The sequence below is a fragment of the Solanum stenotomum genome, chromosome 8, assembly GCF_019186545.1.
Source record: "Solanum stenotomum isolate F172 chromosome 8, ASM1918654v1, whole genome shotgun sequence".
NCBI lineage: Eukaryota > Viridiplantae > Streptophyta > Magnoliopsida > Solanales > Solanaceae > Solanum > Solanum stenotomum.
In genome coordinates, this window is record NC_064289.1 from 5,592,776 (window position 1) to 5,615,409 (window position 22,634).

At 33.3% G+C, this 22,634-nt stretch overlaps 4 protein-coding genes and 1 pseudogene across 4 annotated transcripts; 3 read left to right on the forward strand and 2 right to left on the reverse strand.

The window, feature by feature from the left end:
* Nucleotides 1–903: 903 nt before the first annotated feature.
* LOC125873186 (NAC domain-containing protein 91-like) lies at nucleotides 904–4,648 on the reverse strand. Its single transcript, XM_049554076.1, has 6 exons — nucleotides 4,343–4,648; nucleotides 3,160–3,440; nucleotides 2,379–2,684; nucleotides 1,906–2,271; nucleotides 1,439–1,777; nucleotides 904–1,359 (listed from the first exon to the last, which is right to left on the reverse strand). Exons 1-6 carry the CDS (start codon nucleotides 4,533–4,535, stop codon nucleotides 1,081–1,083), a joined length of 1,764 nt encoding a protein of 587 aa, XP_049410033.1. The 5' UTR covers nucleotides 4,536–4,648; the 3' UTR covers nucleotides 904–1,080.
* A 5,827-nt stretch (nucleotides 4,649–10,475) lies between these two features.
* LOC125872435 (uncharacterized) lies at nucleotides 10,476–12,705 on the forward strand (annotated as a pseudogene).
* A 401-nt stretch (nucleotides 12,706–13,106) lies between these two features.
* On the reverse strand, nucleotides 13,107–14,848 carry LOC125873415 (uncharacterized). The gene is made up of 2 exons (XM_049554351.1): nucleotides 14,348–14,848; nucleotides 13,107–13,247 (listed from the first exon to the last, which is right to left on the reverse strand). Exons 1-2 carry the CDS (start codon nucleotides 14,655–14,657, stop codon nucleotides 13,240–13,242), a joined length of 318 nt encoding a protein of 105 aa, XP_049410308.1. The 5' UTR covers nucleotides 14,658–14,848; the 3' UTR covers nucleotides 13,107–13,239.
* Nucleotides 14,849–16,700: 1,852 nt separating this feature from the next.
* LOC125873414 (uncharacterized) lies at nucleotides 16,701–18,012 on the forward strand. Its single transcript, XM_049554350.1, has 2 exons — nucleotides 16,701–16,923; nucleotides 17,637–18,012. The coding sequence occupies exons 1-2, from the start codon at nucleotides 16,819–16,821 to the stop codon at nucleotides 17,859–17,861; spliced, it is 330 nt and encodes a 109-aa protein (XP_049410307.1). The 5' UTR covers nucleotides 16,701–16,818; the 3' UTR covers nucleotides 17,862–18,012.
* Nucleotides 18,013–18,437: 425 nt separating this feature from the next.
* LOC125873413 (pathogenesis-related thaumatin-like protein 3.5) lies at nucleotides 18,438–20,044 on the forward strand. The gene is made up of 3 exons (XM_049554349.1): nucleotides 18,438–19,012; nucleotides 19,227–19,491; nucleotides 19,654–20,044. The coding sequence occupies exons 1-3, from the start codon at nucleotides 18,523–18,525 to the stop codon at nucleotides 19,808–19,810; spliced, it is 912 nt and encodes a 303-aa protein (XP_049410306.1). The 5' UTR covers nucleotides 18,438–18,522; the 3' UTR covers nucleotides 19,811–20,044.
* Nucleotides 20,045–22,634: the final 2,590 nt, after the last annotated feature.

Genomic DNA, 22,634 nt, shown 5'->3' on the forward strand with positions numbered 1-22,634 from the left:
CTATTTTACTTGTCATATTTTTTTTTCGTATTTTTTAGGAAGCTAAATTGCGAGATCGTAAAAAAAGTAGAATGAGGTAACGTACGAAGTACAAATATTAACGAAAAAAAGTAATTTGACTAAATTATTTTTATTTGTTACAATCTCAATCTAATAGTACTTTCACCAAAATAATTTGTTTCCACATTTATTGAATAACGATAAAAATGGATATTAATAATTGATCTATATATTGATTTTTTTTAAATGACAATAATTTCAAATCTCTTACTTTAAGTAAACAAGATAATTAAAATGGACCGACATTACAAGCTACTCTTTATATAATAAAAAACTACTACATGATGTTATGAATTTAGTAATTGTGGATGTTCATTCAATGGATCATTTATCATATTTGTATCTAATTAATAACGTATTACTTGAGATATGTAACTGAAGGATGATTTGTACAATCATATAAATGGGTAGTCTTCACCTTTCACAAATACACACTTGAATGACAAAAACTCTACAACTATTCTCTATATTTCATCGTTTTATATTATTTTATTGTTTATCAATTTACAACAGGAAGTACATTAAATCAGAATTTCTATAAATAAAATATTCAGTAACTGGCTAAAACATTTGTAATAAGAGGACAAAGTCATGTGACTTTCCAAAGTAAATATAATGAGAGGGGGAATCAATGTAACGATTTTCTAGCAAATGAAGAGCACAAGAATGACGAAGATCTGATAATATGGGGAAATGCACTTAATAACGATATGGGATTTCTTCACCTAGCAGACAGACGTTATTGCATTTTTTGAGCAGAACCAAGGAGATGTCCATATATATTGAGGGAAGGTAGAATAATCAAGCAGGTGAAATCAAAATGCCAAATGCAAATCTTTGGGAAAAAAGTCTAAATTAACTAGATCTCCTTACACAATATAGTACTAGTAATGTACAAAACAAGCTAATTATAATATAAAATATACACTAGTAACTTCTAAGTTTTCTCAACTTTAGCTCCTTTGCAGTATTTGAAAAGGAGATAAAATCAACAAAACATGTTCAGCCAGTTACAAAAAGCTACAATTTGGATGCACTCTGTCTCAGCTTAAAGCATCCCAAAACACCTAAGAAGACCATGAGTAAACTTGCAACCGCGAGCACCTTGGATATGTAGAAACTTAATGAAAACGAAGACGATGCTGCTCTCTTTAAACCATTTGTATCTTTCACATTTGCACTCAAGTCTTCAGCCATTTGACAATCCCCTTTAAATTCTTTGCACATGGTATCTTGTGTCTCATCGCTGGAGATTGCAGCACTCGGAGTAGAAGCTTCTTCATTGAAGAACTTTTCACTCTGCACATACCAATTATTAAATATATGTCAATGTGTCATCTTTTAGCCCTTTTTTTCATGAGGGATTAGGGAGACTTACCTCAGATACAGTTGACAGTCCTTCATGATTTGCTCCACCCTGATCAGAATCAGTCGGCATGCGATACTCTACTCTTCCAGCTTGAAGTTTCACTTGGTAACGTATTCTTCTAACAGTAGTTCCTTGCATTCCAGATCCCAGCTGGCTGTCGTCAGGTTGATTCTGCACTTGCCGAGTCCTTCGTGTTATTCCAAAAGCAGAATCAGTGCCTACATTCCCCATTGAGTGATCATTGCGAACATAAGGTGTTGCAAACACCTCGTCCACTGTGGTTGCAACAGAATTAACCTCTCTCATTACTGCAGTCTCTCCACAATGTTTAAATAAATCTCTCCTAACCTGGGACAAAAAGAATAGCAGCAGAAGATCAGTTCTCTAAAAAACAGTTAAAAAGTTTCAAGTAACTGACGTCTTGAGACAACTCACAAATGCAAGAAACTGAAAGACCCCTATAGAGTTCCACTTACTGGCTCTTGTGTGACTTGTGACTTCAACACACTACACATTCCAGAGTCCTTAACTGGTGCCCTTGTTATAGTGTGAATACTGTTCGAGGCAAACCATTTTGACCTCAATTCCACTTCAGAATCTTCATAGGAAAGCTCATCAGAGCTGACAAGAATTGAATTTAAAAACTCACTAGTATTGAGATCATTTATTCCATTCTGACATTGGACATCCTTTTGATCAGAGCTTATCTCATTGGTCATGGTACCATGTGAGATAGAAGATCCAAACTCCAACTGCGACTGTGAATGCAACGGAGACCAATCAATAGGCTCTGGTGAAGGGTCACGAAAGAGTCCCAACAGTTCCTCTATCTGGAGATCTGGCTAAAATATGACGCAAAGAAATAAGTACAATATTAGCTCAACCAATTGTCTGCAATGAAAAACTCAATATTTAAGAAAAAGGCAGAAATGGGAATTGCTCTACTTACTTGTCCTGATGTTATGTCCAACATCAGATCTTCAGCATCACCAGCAGTGCAACTATTGCCACAACTATTAATAGATAATCTTGTGTCATGAGTTTTGCCTCCAGAGGTTTTTGGTGGGTTACTTCTATTACTCTCACTTTCCATGATTGGAGATAGAGCCACTGCTGATAATCCATCATTGGTTCGTGATTTTCCAACAGCAGGAGAAGAAACAAGCTGTTCAACTTCATCAAAGTGTGAACTTTCGACATTTTCATCTTGCTTCAATTCATTCTTCTTAAAGAGACGACAAAGCACAAAGGCTCCCTGCACCAGGAAAATGATTACTAATAATCTAATATGGCCCAATTTGCTACATCACAAAATAGGAATGGAACAGTAAGCTTCAATGATTAAATTAATAATGGTGCATCTGATCCACAGTTGTTGATTCGGACATCTCACAAAATGTTGGACCCGCCAAAAAGTAAGCTTTACATGGCTACACCACAAAATGTTGCACCCAACCCCTTGTTGTCCTAACAGAATATAAGTGGACTAACTACAATTAAACTGACCAGTCATATGCCACTCCATTTAAGTAAACACTATTGATATATAAAGACATGATTTTTCTGAGATAAGAAACAGCCAAATATACCACTATACCTTCAAGTACATTAGATTAACCCATAATTTCACATATGGAACAAACAATCTTTTTCTAACTAAAACCATCCCAAAACTAAGATACATGAAAAGAAGTTCAAATTGAAGAGAGAAGAAAGATTTCAGTCCCTACCTGTCCAGGGTGTGAACCATCCAATGACTTGTCAGTTGCACGATATTCATGGATCACCCAATTGGTCCTCTTCCCTTCAGGAGCTCGCCCAATGTAGTATACCAAAGTCTTCTTCATCCCAATCTTTGCCCCCTTTCTAGTAGCTATGTTTCTATCTTTTCCAGTAGCTTTCCAGTATCCTCGTTCTGTTGCTCGGTTCAATCGCTGCCCATTTTGGTACTTCCTGTCTATCGGGCAGAAGTAGAACCACTCATTGTCATTTGACTCTACAACAGACAAATCTGCAATCATTTGAAACAATTCATACCATTACATTCTTTTCAACTATGAACTTCGAAGTCACAAATACAAAGGGGCTTTGTTGGTGTTGGAGCTTCTGAGCTAGGACAAAGGAGAAAAAAGTGTCAGTGCAGTGAAAGCTGCACCCTCAACTTCTTAAGACAAAAATAATATGGTGATAAACATTACCGAGTATACCATATGGAAGCACATTGCTACAAAAATGATAATCAATAGACAAAAAACCAAGACTATCTAGCTTCATCCATTCATTTCAAAAGTTCCTACTAAAAGTAGGTCAAAAGCACCCAAAAGCAAAGCTAATCACAATTATTTCAACTGTGAGGATCATCAACAGAATTGTTTCCCTTCCCCCTACCCCACCCATTTTCCCTAAATAGCAAAGAAAAAGAGATCCGATCGAGTGCTCATAATCTGGAGTAAAAAAGGATTAGCTACTCGGTCTGCGAAATTGTAACTGGAGCTTATGGAACTGATTATTCACAAAGCAATCAACTCTCCTAACCCGAAGAAAACGATTACACTTACCGTGCAAAATCAAAAGTAAGGCACAAATGATCAAGGGCCTGAAAGCTGTTAATCAGGTTTTACAATCACCAAAGTCCACAAATTTTTCTTGAAAAGATGAGTTAGGAATCAAATTTCTTGGCCAATTCAAATTGCCCCTTTGTCCTTCTAATTGTTTTTTTCTTTTAAGGGATTGTGTATCTATCAACAAGAATCATAACTCAAACCACTTCTCTAATTGTTCAGTGAATACTGGTTTCCCTTCCTACAAAATTCGATTTTGACATGAAATCGCTGACCAATAACACAGCAGCACACATAAAAGGGAAAAAAAGGATTTAAAAAGAGGGCAAAAGAAAATGTTGACGGAACTAACCAGGCAAATCCCAGGGCTCGAATTTGCAGATATCAATTTCACGAATAACACCCACTTGGTCATGACAACCATTGATCTTCAAGCACAAATAATGATTGATAAGCTCCTCATCCGTGGGCCGAAAACGATATCCAATCGGTAAAGTATTCAACGGTGGAACTTCCACCTGATTGCCCACCGGAGGTACAGTCATTACCAAGATCCAAACTTTAACACAGAAAACTAAATGATGTAAGCTGAATCGACAAAAGGGCTGATTCTTAGTAGAGAAAATGAATAAAGGGACGAGGTGGAAAACCCTTTTATTGAATGAGAAATGGGGGATTTTCCATAGATACTAAACAGGAAACATCCTAGAAAGTGACATAACTGATGTGACTTGATTTACCTAAAATCAATATACATAAACCGCGTAAGAATACCGCGTAGAAACAGATTATTATCAATGTGGCAACGATGCAAGTCATCAGTCATGGTGCCAGTAGCAGTCGTACACGTCGGATTATTAGTATTTTTTACCATTTTACTGCTGATAGTTAGTTGTCACCATTTCAACTTTTTTATTATTAGTATTTTTTACCATTTTAAATTTCACTCTCTTAAAAAAAAGAAATTATTGAAAACAACCTTCAATATGGTGTAAATTATTAGTTTTGTTTTCAAAGTACTGATAGTATTAAAAACACTTATTTACTTGACTAATTAAACTTAGATACACTTCTGATTTATTACTGACATAGCATGCAAACTCCTATAAGAGATTTTTAATAAAAAATCGAGAGAGAATTATTGAAAACACTCTTAGACTTGGCGAGAATTTAGAAGTATATTTAAGTTCAATTAGTTAAGTAAAGAGAAATATAATAATAATAATAACAACAACAACAACAATAATAGTAGTAGTATCATACCACTAATATAATTGAAAAACATGTTCTTGATCAAATAAAAATATCGAAAAATACTTCTGACCAACTGAAATTAATTAAATATACCTCAATTAAATCAAGTTAAATTTTCTACGCTAGAAAATTATCAGTGAAAAAGTGATATTCGAGAATGAAAATAACAACATTATCGACCAATAGATAATGAAATAAAATATAAAATAAATTATAAAGTTTCTAGAATCTACTTTGGACCTTTTCTCAAAATAAAATAGAGACTACTGGGCATTTCACAATCAATCCTATTCCTTTAACTTGCTTATATTAAAGGAATATTCTAGAAGTCACAATTTTAAAGAAATTTAATTTTGCAGTTTTTTTATAAAAAAAAAATTATATATTTTTTTATTTTACATGTAAAATATTTACGAAAATTATTTTTTTTTGTTGAATTTGAGAATGATCATAAGAGATTATTTTTTGCAAAATGTTGCTCGTGCGGAGTGTTTTTTTTCTTTTTCTATGAGTACTCATCCATATGTTTATGTCATTAAAAGGATGAGACATGTTTATTTATCTATTTATATTTACATTATAATTATAAGTCTGTAATATGCTCCCTCATGTATGAGTTTAATTATATTTTGGGGTCAAACACATAAATATTCTTCCAATTAATTTTTTTATAATCATTCACAAACAAAGAAATAAAATAGTGTGGTTAGTCAAATATCATAAAGACAAAAATTAGAATTTATCAATAAATAAAAAAGTAAGAAAAGAAGAAGAAGATATTAACTCATGTTTACCAAAATTTAAAGTAGTACATTGCTTGTATACCTACTCCCATAAGTGAGGCGTCCGTTCTTGGTGGACCATTAATTTGTCCACAGATATTTACTTCGTTTCAAAATAAATGATATTTTGAATTTAAACATACTTTTTAAGCTAATTAATGGTTCTTGATTACGTAAACAAGAATCATTTTAAAAGAATAAGATTAATTTCTTCTTAAAATTTTAAAACATCACTTATTTTGAAACGTGTGAGTACATTTGTACATGATTTCAATATTGCCTCTTGAGTAGTTTTGAGACAATTGAGTCTTGGACCAAACACAATAAATAACAAAAATGTCATTTTCAATCTTTTTTCCTTATTCTTGCTAATTAACAAGTGGTCTGTGGGAAGAAAGTATAAACAGACAAAAAGTACACTGTTTTGCCTAATTAGACTCCAATTTTTAGTGTATTGTTTGTTGTATTTTAATATCATGAAAAGTATTGGAAGAGAACCTTAGGCGTTAAGCTACGCAAATGTCTTGGTCAAGGCCCAAGGGCATTGCACATTGTTTATCTTCTTTCTTTCTTAGAAAATCAACTATTTTTTTATCCTCGATCCGAGGATAGAGCTAAAATGAATTATAAGTTCGATGATGAATTCAAAAATTTTAGATTTTGACTTTAATATTTTCTTATTATAATTTACAAATGAGACGATTGAACTTTTTTATTCTCAACTTTTTTTTTTACGAGCAGTGGCGGAGCCACCTTACAATGAGGGGTTCATCAGAATCCCCTTCGGCGAAATATTATATTATTTATACATAGTTAAAATATTTTTTTAGGTATATATAGTAGATGTCAAACCCTCTTCGTCTACTTCGTGTGTCTATTTTTTCAGATTTTAAATTCTCTTATTGAAAATTCTGACTCCGCCACTATTTATTTACGAGAGTAGTTAATCTTTTGAAAAGCAACAAGTGATTGATTTACACACCCAAATTAAAGTTGACTAGAGAGCTCCAAAGTACTCCGTATTATATATATATTAAAAGATGTGACATAATCCTAAAGTTCGTTTTGACTACCACTTCAAAAGATTCTCTATCGGTTCTATTACATATATTTTCACTACAATATATAAAGTAGAAGCGGACATGATAATGATACAATATAATACGGTATTGAAATATTTGATTTGTTTTTTTTTTAAAATATTACATCATGTCTATAACAATTAACAAATTATTTCGACAAAAAAAATAAAATTCGACATGGTTTTCAATTTAAGTATTTTGTAATATTGTAAATTGATCACCCTAATTTTATTCGTATTTGACTTACATATAATCATAAAATAGAAAATCATGACNTTTTAATTGCTTCTGTGACCAAGGATGTGTAATGATACGTTATGAGGCTTGTTTGGGGTTCCTTCGGGTTCCCCATTCGCCGGTCACGTCTAGGCCCTAGACTTGGATCGTGACAAAAGTACTCCGTATTATATATTAAAAGATGTGACATAATCCTAAAGTTCGATTTGACTACCACTTCAAAAGATTCTCTATCGGTTCTATTACATATTTTCACTACAATATATAAAGTAGGAGCGGACATGATAATGATACAATATAATACGGTATTGAAATATTTGATTTGGTATTTTTTTAAAATATTACATCATGTCTATAACAAATTATTTCGACAAAAAAAAAATATATTTCGACATGGTTTTCAATTTAAGTATTTTGTAATATTGTAATTTGATCACCCTAATTTTATTCTATTTGACTTACATATAATCATAAAATAGAAAATTATGACTTTGGCTTTCCATGAAATATCTCAACTATATCATATTAATTGCACCTTAAACATGTAAAAACATTCAAAAGAACGTACAAATACTTCTTATTGTTTAGATCAATTTCACACACAAAAATAATCAATCAAAATATAGTAGTCAATGTTTTAATATCTAAACAATTAATTTTATACTAATACTAATGTATAAAAATACGTGAGTGTTAGAATAATGGGATAACATATGTTAACTGTATTGTAATTACATACTTTTGTCACTATATTAAGTGTTTTTTCTATAACGCCATATCAAAATTAGGTTTACTTGGATGAATCACCTAGAAGAGTAAAGTAGCAAAATGTTTAGTTTGGAATCGCAAAAAAATTGAGTAAAATTTTCAAAAGTGCAACAATAATTGAGTATCAAATCAAAAGAGCAATATTTGGATGGAGGAGGAGACAACGTTAAATTATATGTACATGCCATTCCTGACCTTCTGTGCTAATAATATTTCTGTAGTACACACTTCCCAAACCATTTTCATTAAAAAAAAAATTAGTTTTTCTTCTTTTATTAATTTGGACAGGGGAACTAGAGGATTTGAGACCTGGTGAGGTTTGAAGTAGCTTGTGTGCATCACGATCAACTATTTCATTGGATATTCAACTTAAATTTTTGAACGTTATGACGGCCACTATTTACGAATAATTATACCTATCAAGGCTCGGATAAGTTTTTTTTTTACTGGGATTGAACTCTGTACATGCAATCAATTTTTTTGAATCTACTCCAACTTATTCAATGCTTTACGGCATCCATTCAAAGACAAAACAGGACCAAGTCCCACCATAGTTTCAATAATTCACAAGTTTCAGGTTTTTGTTTAATTTTTTAGGCTCCCACCATGCTTGTAACTTGTCCAATTGCTATATTCATTCAATTTGTTTTCCTGTCTTGAACAACACTGACGGATCCAAAAATTTTACTAAAGGAGTTCGAAAAATAAAAGCATAGTGTATGAAGTGCACTTGAAATCTCAATTTGAATTTTGAATTCCCTAATACACTAAGCCAAACTTTATTTTTCTCATTTGTGTTCAGGAGATTTAAAATATATATATGTACGTACAAAATTTAAAAAAAAATTATCATATATTTATATATAGGGTTTCTAAATTGATTCGAATGAATATCCTGACAGCACCTAGATCCACCCCAGTTGAACAACCTATGGTCCACAATTGTAGAGAACATGACAGAACCCACAAATACCCCTCACATGCATGTTCTCCTGATCATCTTATCCCTCAATTAATTTTTATCTCTCAAAATTTTAATTTCCATATACACACTACATTCAAAGCACCTGCCCAATGTGTGCTTGTTTGCACCAATACATCTCTCACATTTATTTATAGCTCCATCTTATATACTGACCTTTTCAATGAACACACACTCATACAACAACAAAGCCAAAATTGTTAGAAAATGGTGAATTACAAGGGGAGAAAAATGTTGAAGCACCAAAGGAACAGAGTTAGCTTTTCAGCTAACTTGCCTGAAGATGTTCACGGGGCGTTCGCGGATAGTACATGTGTTGTGAAGTACTCGATGGATCCATTGACAGATATAAGAGAATCTATAAAAGAGATGGTGAAAAATGTTGGCATTAAAGATTGGAAAGAGATGGAGGAATTGGTGTATTGTTACATTGTTCTTAACTCTGAAGAGGTGCATTGTTTTATAAAAGAGGCTTTTCTTAGTTTATGCTCTTAGCTTCTTACTAGAGGCTGAAAAAAATGCATAAACCAAGTAACTTTTCTTATATATATTTTAATATATGCTCTTCATTTTTATGTTGTTTATTTTATAGACAATGTAAAAGGATGTTTACACGATTAGTGCAATTTAAAGCGTTGTAAGAGGTGTTATTATTTATGTACACCTCATTTTAGTAGTTTTATGTTATTTTGTTCATCTTGACTCGATCAATTTTAACTTGATGAGTATTTTTTGGTTGTGGTATTAATTTACTTATTTATTAAGTAAACTCATTTTGACGCGTTCAAATTCAGCTGAACTCACCAATTTAACTCCCCTAATTTTTACTCTAATGTCTTGTGTTTTTACGTTTTCTTTTTATTTTTATAAAAAGTTGAATAGAAACGTAGTTGAGAAAAGAAGACAAAAGTATTGTTGTATGTACATAGTACATACCATAAGCGTAAGCTACGACCTCGAGGGAATGGTTGCAAAATGATGCCTCAAGTTCAAGGAATCACTCCAACAATAATTAGAGATTTCGAATTTATATTTGAGAATATTTTTAAAAAATATGTCGTAAGTAGCTTTTTTAATATGATAAACTTTGTTAGAAACCTATGGAGTTTTTGTATTCAAAGTTGGATTGAATGATTTATTAATTTTTGACCAATATAAATTTATAACAAGACCTACTATAACCAATTTAAAATAAAGAACCGAGATATTCCCTTTAATTTATTTTGTTAATGTATTTGAAACGGGAAAGGTTTTTATTTTTATTTTCCGAAAATTTATGTTCCTGCTATTCCGAAAATACCAATCTCTTGAAGAACAAGATACAAGACACAGTATAATATAACTTGAGAAAGAAACTTCGTTTTCTTGCTATTTCCTCTACTCCAATTATCCAAAATTCACCTATTTTTCACAAATCTAGTTTTCAATCGAATACGAATATGAACATCGGAAGATCAAGCTCTATGAACAAGCTTTGGCTGCTAAATCACCACCTTCATTCACGAACAATATCCACAACAACTTCTTCTCTCGTTACGAAGCAAGCCTCCCATCAGCTCCCGTCACGTCATCTATCCCCTTCCCTTACTTCCACTACCGTCCGCCATTTTTTCTTTCGTTCTCGAGATCCATATGCCAAGTAAATTTTTCCAGTATAATTGTGTTTTTTTTCTTTCAAAGTTTGTAGTGTGTGATTTTGCTTTTTTGTGTTGTGATGAAGGTATCAAGTTCGGGTGCCGATGAATTTGGGAATTCGTATAGTGCCTGAGAAAAAGGCGTATGTAGTTGAACGGTTTGGGAAATATGTGAAAACATTGACTCCGGGAATTCACTTTTTGATCCCTTTTGTTGATCGAATTGCGTATGCCCATTCTCTTAAGGAAGAGACTCTTCCGATACCTAACCAGACTGCCATTACTAGAGACAATGTTAGCATTTCGATTGATGGTGTTCTCTATATCAAGGTTTAATCTCTATTAGTACTTCTTATACTTTTGAACAAATTTCCCATTGAATTTTTAAAAATGCAGAGATTGTTTTGCGTAAATTGTAGACTGTGGATCCAAAATTGGCGTCATATGGAGTTGAGAATCCATTGTATGCGGTAATTCAACTAGCACAGACAACTATGCGTAGTGAGCTTGGCAAGATCTCACTTGATAAAACCTTTGAGGAAAGGGACACTCTGAATGACAAAATAGTGGTAAGTTTTTCATAGAATTTTATGATCAGAAAATAATAGGGTTGGCCTTTTGCACTTTCACTTCATCATTATGTGAAGCTCAAAAAGAGTATAATTATGATTATAACCACATGTTAGTTGTTGTAAGTCTTATTATTGATTGTTTTAGCTCTGCACTTTCCTTGCAGCTGGCCATTAATGATGCTGCAAAAGACTGGGGACTGAAATGTCTTCGTTATGAAATAAGTATGTGGCTGTTCTACTGATTCCTTCATTGTTACAAATGCAATTATGGTTCTTCATTGATGAATATGTATGTTGTCTCTTCAGGGGATATAACTCCTCCTCGTGGGGTTAGAGCAGCTATGGAGATGCAAGCTGAAGCGGAACGTAAAAAAAGAGCTCAAATACTTGAGTCAGAAGGTACCAGCTCCTCCCCCTGATTTGAGCAATGTGAAGTAATTCGATGTGCCATATGTATGACATTTTTCTATATTAAACTTGATGTGTATTGTCACCTACCTCACCCTGATTTGAGCAATGTGAAGTAATTAGATGTGTCATATGTATGACATTTTTCTGTATTAAACTAGATGTGTATTGTCACCTAAAATAAGGGAGAGGCAGGCAAATATAAACATTGCCGATGGAAGGAAGAGTTCAGTGATCCTTCACTCAGAAGCTGCAAAGATGGACCAGGTCAACAGAGCACAAGGTTGGTAAAGTTGTTGCCAAGTGTGTTATCTCAAACTTGTTTTATAGATTCCCTCACCCATACTATCCGATGAATCAGGTGAAGCTGAAGCCATTCTCTCTAAAGCACAAGCTACGGCAAAAGGAATTGCTTTGGTGTCACAAACCCTTAAAGAGCATGGAGGTGCAGAGGTGAGATCCCTAAATTCATGCCCGCGTCTTCTTTACCATGACATTGTAACGAAATTTTGGAGAAAGATATGCTTGATTAATTCATCAACTACTACATTTGATTGCGTCAATGCCAATCTGCATTCTCACTCACGACTCTTTCACTACTGGATATTGTAGGCAGCAAGCTTGAGGATTGCAGAGCAGTATGTCCAAGCTTTCAGTAACATTGCAAAGGAGGTGAAGCATAATAGATACCTTCTAATTTAGTCCATCGTCATGCATTACTGATTTGCTAATCATTTTTGTTTTCTGTGTTTCACTTTATAATTTTATAGGGCACGACATTGTTACTTCCTACAAGTGTTTCTGATCCTGCCAGCATGGTGGCTCAAGCTCTTCACATATACAAAAACATAACGAGCAAGAACGCTGGCATGGAGCTTCCAGAAGCCTCTCAAACTAAGTTGAAACAGAAGTGATTCGTCTGAAGTAATCAACAATGACCGCTCTATTACTGATGAAGATGACGAGACTGATGAAGATGACAAGAAGGATCACTAAGCGCTTTGTCTGACTCGTCTATAGAGTAGCTTTACTTTTTAATTAGCCATTATGGATTATCTAGCTTTATATTCATCTATATATAGTCTAAGTAGATCTGGTCAATGATAGGATTCCTATTCTTTATTATGGACTTACTTCCACCATTTATTCGGACTATTGTGTTACTAAGAATGGATGCAAAATTACATGATTTTGAGAACATACGAGTAACTTCATGCAAGCTCTATAAGCTTTTGACATCTGATTTCAGCATTTTATACTTCAGAAAATATACTAAGCAAAATATCATCAGAGGAAACGTAAGAAGCAAACCAATCTTCTCAATTTAAGCCTATGAAAACGAATTAATCCTCTGATTTATCCTTCAAGAGTATTTACGCTCGTTATTAAGTAGAAAATACTTGCACCATTTCAATAAGTTGGTAGACATAAGAGTATATCTTAATAGTTTTAGAACAAAACAAATAAACTCCACCATCCCAAGCCCACCCTGAAAAGCACAAAGGGAGATGACCACCAGACTCCTGACTCCTATCCTCCTGCAAAATAATTGAGTTTGAAGATCTTAATCTCCCTAACAGTAGCCTTATATAGGTGCAAAGATTATCTTAAATCCTTGTTTAACTTTTAATCTCCAAAAGTAATAACTACAATGCATAGAAATATCTGATCAAATACTTCTCTAGCCACAAAGCACATAAAACAGAATACACTTCATCCAAAAAGGAAACAAAAAACGAGATGAATTTATTGCAAGCTGAAAACAATTGAGAAAATGGTTTACGTTAGATTGGTTGGGTTTGATCCATTGTTCAACCGATCTAGGCCTGAGCATACTTTTGACATATTGAGTCATGACTCTTTTGTTAACTCAAACTGTTTTCGCCAGCCCAATTTAATCAATGTACCCATTAGACACCTCTAGAAGATTCTAATTAATGGAAATTCCTCCCAACATGATTTCTTTAAGTCTACCAAGGGAGCATTTATTGATTTCCATCTGAAGTTATAGTAAGAAAACTAACTGATAACTAGCAAAAGGAGGGATTTTTAAAGTCTAGCAAGGGAGCCTTTGTTGCTTTCGCTCTGAAGTTATAGTACGAACTAGCGGATAACAATCTAAAAGAAGGATATAATGATGCTACTCATTGACATGTCAAGCATCAATATTAGATTGAGAATCTTACATCGAAAGATCTCTGTTTTATCAAATTTCTCAAGTAATCAAACTCTTCCTACTTAACAACGTTTACTCTTGCTTTCAGCACAATCCATCCATTGAAGCTCTAAACATAATCATTTATGCGATGAAATAAAGACAATTAGGCTATAAATTAATGAAGAACAAGATACAAATATCAGAATCTCCAAGAATTTTATTGATCGCAACAATAAACAATAACAAATCTGAAACCAACCGTGGATTTTGTTCGTATATACAGAAAATACAAGCGTATATCCAGTAAAATGGATGTTAAAATCACACCATCAGATCTAACCTCTACCACATAATGAACAAATCAACTTGACAGAAACGGCGAAGAAACAAAGAAGACATGATCAAGCTAAAGAAGCCCAAATATTAAAGAAATACCAAGAAATATCAACCAAACAATATGAAACAATAGGAGAGCCTGACCCGGAACCGCAGCGGACCCTCCATTTCCCACACTGCAAGGTCCTAACTTGGCAACACGAACACCAGCACAGTGAGCATCGGGACAACCACACCAGTAGGTGACTCCATCGACACCGCAAACCGGGTCGGGTCGGAAGCAATTGATGGGGCAAGAATCGGTCGGAAATGGTGTTCTAGGACATTTATCTTCGTCGTCTTGATGGGAAGGTAGTGGATTTAGACCGTTTAAACAGACAGTAATGGACAAAAAGATGACAGCAAATAGCAGAATTTGGAGATGAAATTGGGATTTTCTCAACTCTGATTTCATTGGTAAAGCTCCTCTAGAGATTAAAGAAGCTCGATTTCACCAAAATTGATGATACAGAGAAACCCTAATTGAGGAAATTGTAAACCCTAGAAAGGATTCAAAATTGGGGGTTTTATGCGGTCTAAAAGGGGAGAAATTTCTTCCTTTTATCTTCCTTGTATGACTCTGTCCAACTGCAGACAAATAATGAGAAATACTTAAAGTACTTTTCCCTGTGGAACTCCGAAAATATGTTCGATCATAAAATTTTGTAATTCAAAAATCAATACATTTAAAAAAATCTCAATTCATATTTATGGTCTAACACAATTTAAATTTAAAAAAATCAAATTTCATGATAAGACATGATTAAACACATGCTTAATAGTTTCATTTTAGAAAATTAAAATAATAAGGTAAGGTATTATTGGTGAAATTATTTAGGTGGGTCCAATCCACGTGGAATTTTTCCAATTTAATTTTCTTGTTTTCATACGCTAGCTTTGGTGCGTTTGAATTAGTTTAGTTTTAAGCATTGACAGACTTGTCTAGGCTGGTATGAACAATCCATGTGAGTTTTCACATTAATGGAATTCTGATATTTGTGGTTCAAATTTGATTCTTTTTAGTTTTTCCCACTTTAAGGCAATTTCTCATGTTATAGTAATTTTGTTTATTAGGCTTTTTTTTTGTTGTTGTTTAAAGAAACCACATGGCTAATCACAATTCACAAGTAAGAACCCAATCATTTTAGTCCATGTTCAATGGAACGGCGTTACTCTCAAGTCTCGATCCATAAAATAATACTGTTGATATTCGTGCTTAGCTTAATATTAATGTTTGTCTAAATATATTTGATGTTCATATATTAGCATGAATCTGCTGGATAAAAACAAATAAAATACAATCTCTAACTTACAAATAATTACGTAATGTTTCATTTAGTTATGTAATAATTAATATACAAAGGTCTTGTGCATGAACTTTAATCATAAAAGATATACTCTCCCATTAGAAGTATGGGTGAATTATAAAATTTATACGATGTACAATTTGGAAAAATAAAATAAAATGAAATAATATTTTTATTAATATAAGTACAATATGTAAGATACTCCTTTTAACATTATGAATTAAAGAAAAAAAAACCACAGCTAGCCAAAAGAAACTTTTTCTATTTTGTTTATATATTTTTTGGTTTAAAGATAGACCATTGCTACATTTAAAAAAATAATAACTTAATGCACTAAGCTTCCGTAATAATGAAAATGAAAAATTGCTATGTACTATTCAATATTTCAGAACTAATAACAACTCGAAAAGAGATAAAATATAAGGAAGCACATTTAAACATGAATGAATATTTGCATGTGACATGACTATATATTGTGGCATGCTAATTAATTAGTATTTCCTTCTTCTTCTTGTTCTTTTTCCTTTCCCACCAACTTAATGAAAAATAAGGAAATAAAAAGAAGTTAAATTAATAGAGAGAGTGTGACATGACTATAGTGCCACCACCTACGTATAATTGGGGGTTATATGATAAATTTTAACCAAAACAAGTGAAAAACTAGTAAATTATTTAATTACATACAATAACATTTGGCTAAAAACTTATCCGAATGCTTACGCGAAACAAATAAATACTAGACATGTATCTTTCATATATCGTATACGCATTGACCACTTAATTCATAGTAATTAAGTTGTATGTATATATTCTCACCCTAATTTTCAAATACCAAGGCTACCATTTGAAAGACCTTATTGATGCAATTAGACAAATTAAATTGGAGGTGATCGACACTTATTTCTATGCAACACGAATCTGAATTAGTTAATTTCGAATACCAAATGTTTTTTTTTTCTTAACATGTCTACCAACCGTATTTTGTAACGAACTCTTTAAAACAATCGAGGCCTCCACTTTGCCTAACAATCAGCTTGCCCTTACAAACATGTCAACATGTAATTGACGATAGAAAAAAGGCTTCTTTCTATGGTGTCCACAGCAACAAATCAGGAGGCCTATCTATAAAACCTTCATTTTGTCCTTTTTTCAAAAATCAGCCTCAAAAATAAAGTTTACTAGCCATACAGCTTTGATTCCTCAATATTAATATTACTCTCTCAGTTCGATTTCCCTTCCATCTCGCTCGCTCGCTCACCTCTAACAAATATGGGAGCCTGTGCGAGCAGACCTAAGGATTTGGACAGGGACTTGGCCCCTGCCCCTGTTCCCGCTGAGGAATCTGTCACCCCCAAGGCTGATGCTGTTCCTCAGGTATGCTTTTCATATTACTCTCATTATAATTAATTCTCTTGCATATTACTATAGTTTGTATCGACAAATGCATCGAGTAAATATGGATTCAGAATTTAAATATAATGAGTTAGGAAAGTGTGCAATCTAATACTCTCTCTGTTTTAATTTATTTGTCTTACTTTTCTTTTTATAGTTCTGTTTTTTTTTGTTAAATGCTTCTTTTTTGTTAGAGAACTCTTTTATTTTAACATTCCACATAGCATGCTTAAAATCACAAGATTAAAAGATATTTTAGTACATTCTTCATGTCTTTAGTTTAAGATCATGAGATTCAAAATCAGACAAACAAATTGAAATGAAGGGAGTAAATAAATATACACATTCTTTTTCCTTTTTCTTTTTTTTTTTTGAAATATAGTAAGAATCATTATCGTGAGATCAGGATGTTAGGGGTTCAAGTCATGAAAATAGCACTCTACAGAAATACAATGCATACGACTACATACAATAGACCCAATGTGGTTAATCCATATCAAGAGCTAAGTGCACTGAGTTGCCCTTATATACATGTTTGAGGCAAAAGGGTTGATTTCTGGTCTAACTAGGTGTTTGACAATTTTTGGGCATGTACAATCTCTAAGTATGATTAAATCCTTTACATGTTCCAAAATCATATATATTAAGCTATTCTTGAAACATCAATATATTGAAATATATTTTTATTAAATTAGGAGAAAAAGGATGGAGAGGAAACAAAGAAGGAAGAGCCTTTGATTGATGTGTCAACAGAGGTTACCAAAACTGAGGAAGTAAGCACAGAAACAGAGGCTGTTGTTGAAGCAGAAAAGGAAACAGCCAAACCAGCAGAGGAAGTCAAAGTTGAGGCTGTGAAAGAAGAGCCCAAAGAGCAGCAGCCAGCTGAGGAAAACAAAGAGGCTGGAACTGTTGCCCAGTAAATAATAATACTCTACTTATCAAGTAAATAATGTATAAATAAATAATGGGTTTGAGATTTATTTTCAATCATATCTTTAGGCTTAATTAGTTGATTGATTTGTTGAGGCTCCTCTACTTTCATCAAACAACAATAGTAACAACAAAATTTCTTGTATTTCTAATTCATCTTTTCAAATATTCAAAAGATTCTACGTTCTATTGTCAGAAATACTGCTATTTGAATAACTCGCGAACAAGGGTAATATCTAGGTAGCCTTTTTCATATGGTCATTACCTTTTTACACACAAAACGAAATTGATTCACTTCCAAGATTCTATATGTTGACTCTTTTATTCTCTTCTTAATATTTGTTTCAATGGAGGATGCATCCTTAAAGTTACCAAAGAAAGGGATTGCTTCTTATTTAGGCTATCCAAGATCCAAGAAATGCTAAACCCAAATGTGACATTTTGCGGCTACTGAATTTTGCAAATTAAAGCAACTTCACACATTGGATTTTGTATCCAATATGTTCAAATTCCTTTTTTTATTAAATAATTCGACATACAAATATGTTACGATGAGTCATTTTTTTCCTATATTGGACCCTCTGCCTGCCCCTATTCTATTTCCTACAAGGACAGGACATAGCCAAATACTAAGAAAAAGTCTATAATAATATGCTTATGAACATAATTTCCAGTAAAAAGATTTCAATTTCATTGCTTTTGTGTGCGTTCTTTTCTCACTCTTTTGCTTACAATTTCATTATTAGTAATAACTGCCCTTTTACAATATGGCCTGGTACACTGGCTGGTGCGGGAACTCCTCCACTTCCGGCGACTGGTTTTCGATTAGATGCAGGGCAAAGCATCACAATTCCAAGCGTAGCTGGATGGTCAGGGAGAATTTGGGCTAGAACTGGCTGCACTTTTGATGCATCAGGTATTGGCTCGTGTCAAACAGGCGATTGTGGTGGGAAGCTTGAATGTAGTGGGCTTGGTGCCACGCCACCTGCCTCCCTCTTCGAGATAACTCTTGGTGTGGGAGACAACAAAGATTTCTATGATGTTAGTATTGTTGATGGCTATAATTTACCAATGGTTGCTGTCCCTCAAGGCGTCAACGGAGGATGCAATGCCACTGGCTGCCTCTCCAATCTTAACATGGGTATTTTCTCACATTAGTTCCTCTAAATTAGTAATTAAAAAAAGTTTTGTTATATTAGCTCTAAATCGCAAAGTTGAGGGATATATCAAACCATTTTCCCTACAATAAGTAGACTGAACATGATATTCGTGTAGCCAAGACTAAAATATTAGTACTACAAGATTGAGTTACTTTTTTAGAAGAACAATTTCATTTTTTTAACAAAATGGAACAGGTTGTCCAAAAGAACTTCAAGTGATGGGTGGATATGGAGGAGAAGGGTATGTGGTGGCTTGTAAGAGTGCATGTGAGGCTTTTGGTTTAGACCAATATTGCTGTGCAGGACAGTATGCAAATCCAACAACTTGTCAACCATCTTTTTACTCTACTATCTTTAAGAATGCTTGTCCAAGGGCCTATAGCTATGCATTTGATGATGGCACTAGCACTTTTACCTGCAAAGCTAATGACTATGCAATCATCTTTTGTCCCATGAATGGGTACTCTCTCAAAACTTTCATCATCTTAAATATTCCGTCCGTCCCAATTTATGTGAAACTCTTTTGTTTTAGTCAGTCCCCCAAAAAATGGCATAGCCTATCTTTCATTTTAAACTTCATGTTTAGTCAAACACCATCACATAAATTGGATTTTTGAAACAGGGTTAAGAGGCCTAATGAAGAAGCATCAACAACTCGGCCTATTGAAGAGAGTAAAACTGGAAAGTTTGCAGGATCTATGGCGTCATCTTCAAACATTATACTCCTTCCTTTTCCAATGCTGATTCATATGCTGCTAATTTTCAGCTTATATCTGTAAGCATCTATCATATTAATAGCGCACGGCCGCTTGAATGGTTCAGCAGAACAACCAGAGGACACCTTCATAATTCAATTGGATGCAGTGTAAGAAGAGCAGAGAGGAATATTTAGTACCTCAAGAAAAGGTTGTGTATCCCTTGAAAAATTTAGAGCCAAACAATACCAGGCCACCTTTGCTTTTAAAAAAAATATAAGTAGTTCTTGCTTCTAGACACAATGCATCTTGTTTATTTTCAAGTGTCGGTTTAAGATAACGAAGACATTTCAGTCCCGAGTCTTTTACAACATCATTAATGGCCAGCTGCAAGGATAGTGTAGAGCTAAAACAATCAATATCAAGACCTAAAACAACTAGCATGTGGTTATAATCATAATTATACTCCTTTTGAGTTTCACATAATGATGAAGTGAAAGTGCAAAAGGCTAACCCTATTATTTTTTTATCATAAAATTCTATTAAAAAAACTTACCACTATTTTGTCATTCAAAGTGTCCCTTTCCTCAAAGCTTTTATCAAGTGAGATCTTGCCAAGCTCACTACGCATAGTTGTCTGTGCGAGTTGAATTACCACATACAATGGATTCTCAACTCCATATGACGTCAATTTTGGATTCACAGTCTACAATTTACGCAAAACAATCTCTGTATTTTTAAAATTCAAGAAAATTCACACAAAAGTTTAAAAGTACTAATAGAGATTAAACCTTGATATAGAGAACACCATCAATCGAAATGCTAACATTGTCTCTAGTAATGGCAGTCTGGTTAGGTATCGGAAGAGTCTCTTCCTTGAGCGAATGGGCATACGCAATTCAATCAACAAAAGGGATCAAAAAGTGAATTCCCGGAGTCAATGTTCTCACATATTTTTCAAAACGTTCAACTACATACGCTTTTTTTTCAGGCACTATACGAATTCCCAAATTCATCGGCACCCGAACGTGATACCTTCGTCACAACACAAAAATATTCCATAAGCTACAGCCTATGTAGTGATTCCCTAGAAATTTTAGGAAATTTTTATTTTATGTAGTACATATTTTATAAACATAATTTGTATTTAAATTGTAATATTTCAAACTTTAAAAATATTTTGAGTTTAGACTCTTATTATTTTTAATACTTTATTCTATTTTTATTTTTTGATTAATTTTTAGTTGGTCCACGAGCCGACCCTATTCATATTTCTCAAGCCCCACAAATCAGCAAGCTTATTCAGGCCGGGCTAAAAAACCTTTTTCTTAAATGAGCTTCAAAAATCGTAGTCCAACCCTATCAAATTACAGGTTAGGCCAGGCCGGTCCATTGGGTCTAGCCCATATTTACAGCTCGAGCTAATAATAATGTGTGCGACATTGGACACGTAAATAGTGTGAAAATGGAGCCCATGCTCTCACTGCAATTTCCACGACTATTATACTATTCATATTCAAGAATTATTTTTTTAAATTATATTTAATTTTTAAGAAACATCTAATAAATAAAATTAATTTAATAAATTATATTTTGAATTTATTGTTTTTCTTCATAAACGTAAAATAAATTAAAATGACATTTTTGGTTGATAGATTTAGGAGTAAAGGTTCAATTTCTCATGATACTTTGTGCTGAAATAAGAACAATGTTATAGATGGGGAAGATGAAATTGGCAGGATTTTTAAACTAAGAAGAAAAGCAGGGGCGATTCAATGTCTTTAAAAATGAGGCATCCGTCTTAGGCCCTAAATTTGAGAGCCTCATTTTTTAGTAATAATAGAAGTACTATAAGTATTTTTTAACAAAAAATATATTATATTTTATCTTTCTTTTAGTTTGTTTCGAAACATTAAAAAAAAATTCTTTCTTTTTTTGTCAATTTTTAAATTTAACTTCCACATGGTTTAAGACCACAAGATTAAAAAATATTTTGGTATATTATATAAATATCTTTAGTTTAAGACCATAGAAAAAAATAAAACTTTTTCATTAAAAAGAAAGAAATAACTTGGGGGACATTGTATAATATGTAGTAGCTTTTTTAATATGATAAACTTTGTTAGAAACCTATCGAGTTTTTGTATTAAAGACTACATCTTGAAGAACAAGACACAATATAGTATATTACTTGAGCAAAGGGCTTCGTTTTCTTGCTATTTACTCTACTTCATTCATCCCAAATTCACGATTATCAATTGGAAGATCAAGCTCTATGAACAAGCTTCGGATGCTAAATCACCATCTTCATTCACTCCATATCAGAACAACCTCCACAACTACTTCTTCTCTTATTACGAAGCAAACCTCCAATCAGCTCTTGCCATGTTACCTATCTCCTTCCCTCACTTCCACTACCGTCCACCTTTTTTTGGTATCCATATGCCAAGTAAATTTTTCAGTATAATTGTCTGCGTGTTTTTTTTAAAGTTTGTAGTGAGTGATTTTGGATCCACAGTCTACAATTTACGCAAAATAATCTCTGTATTTTTAAAAATTCAAGAAAATTCGCGCAAAAGTATAAGAAGTACTAATAGAGATTAAACCTTGATATAGAGAACACCATCAATCGAAATGCTAAGATTGTCTCTAGTAATGGCAGTCTGGTTAGGTATTGGAAGAGTCTCTTCCTTGAGCGAATGGGCATACGCAATTCGATCAAAAAGTGAATTCACGGAGTCAATGTTTTCACATATTTTCTAAAACGTTCAACTACATATGCTTTTTTCTCAGGCTACGAATTCCCAAATTCATCGGCACCCGAACGTGATACCTTCATCACAAAAAAATATCTTTTAAGACCATAGGCTAATTCTGATAAGTAAGTTATAAATAAAGTTGAAAGTTG

What these genes read in the sequence shown, in the direction of transcription:
- LOC125873186 (XM_049554076.1), bottom strand. Translation starts at nt 4,535, where the DNA reads ATGACTGTACCTCCGGTGGGCAATCAGGTGGAAGTTCCACCGTTGAAT. An exon ending in CGAGCCCTGGGATTTGCCTG is followed by an intron (nt 3,441 to 4,342) that starts GTTAGTTCCGTC and finishes AAATGATTGCAG; the next exon opens with ATTTGTCTGTTGTAGAGTCA. An exon ending in GACTGTCAACTGTATCTGAG is followed by an intron (nt 1,360 to 1,438) that starts GTAAGTCTCCCT and finishes TGGTATGTGCAG; the next exon opens with AGTGAAAAGTTCTTCAATGA.
- LOC125873415 (XM_049554351.1), bottom strand. Translation starts at nt 14,657, where the DNA reads ATGAAATCAGAGTTGAGAAAATCCCAATTTCATCTCCAAATTCTGCTA.
- LOC125873414 (XM_049554350.1), top strand. Translation starts at nt 16,819, where the DNA reads ATGGGAGCCTGTGCGAGCAGACCTAAGGATTTGGACAGGGACTTGGCC. An exon ending in AGGCTGATGCTGTTCCTCAG is followed by an intron (nt 16,924 to 17,636) that starts GTATGCTTTTCA and finishes TTATTAAATTAG; the next exon opens with GAGAAAAAGGATGGAGAGGA.
- LOC125873413 (XM_049554349.1), top strand. Translation starts at nt 18,523, where the DNA reads ATGCTTATGAACATAATTTCCAGTAAAAAGATTTCAATTTCATTGCTT. An exon ending in CCTCTCCAATCTTAACATGG is followed by an intron (nt 19,013 to 19,226) that starts GTATTTTCTCAC and finishes AAAATGGAACAG; the next exon opens with GTTGTCCAAAAGAACTTCAA. An exon ending in ATCTTTTGTCCCATGAATGG is followed by an intron (nt 19,492 to 19,653) that starts GTACTCTCTCAA and finishes TTTTTGAAACAG; the next exon opens with GGTTAAGAGGCCTAATGAAG.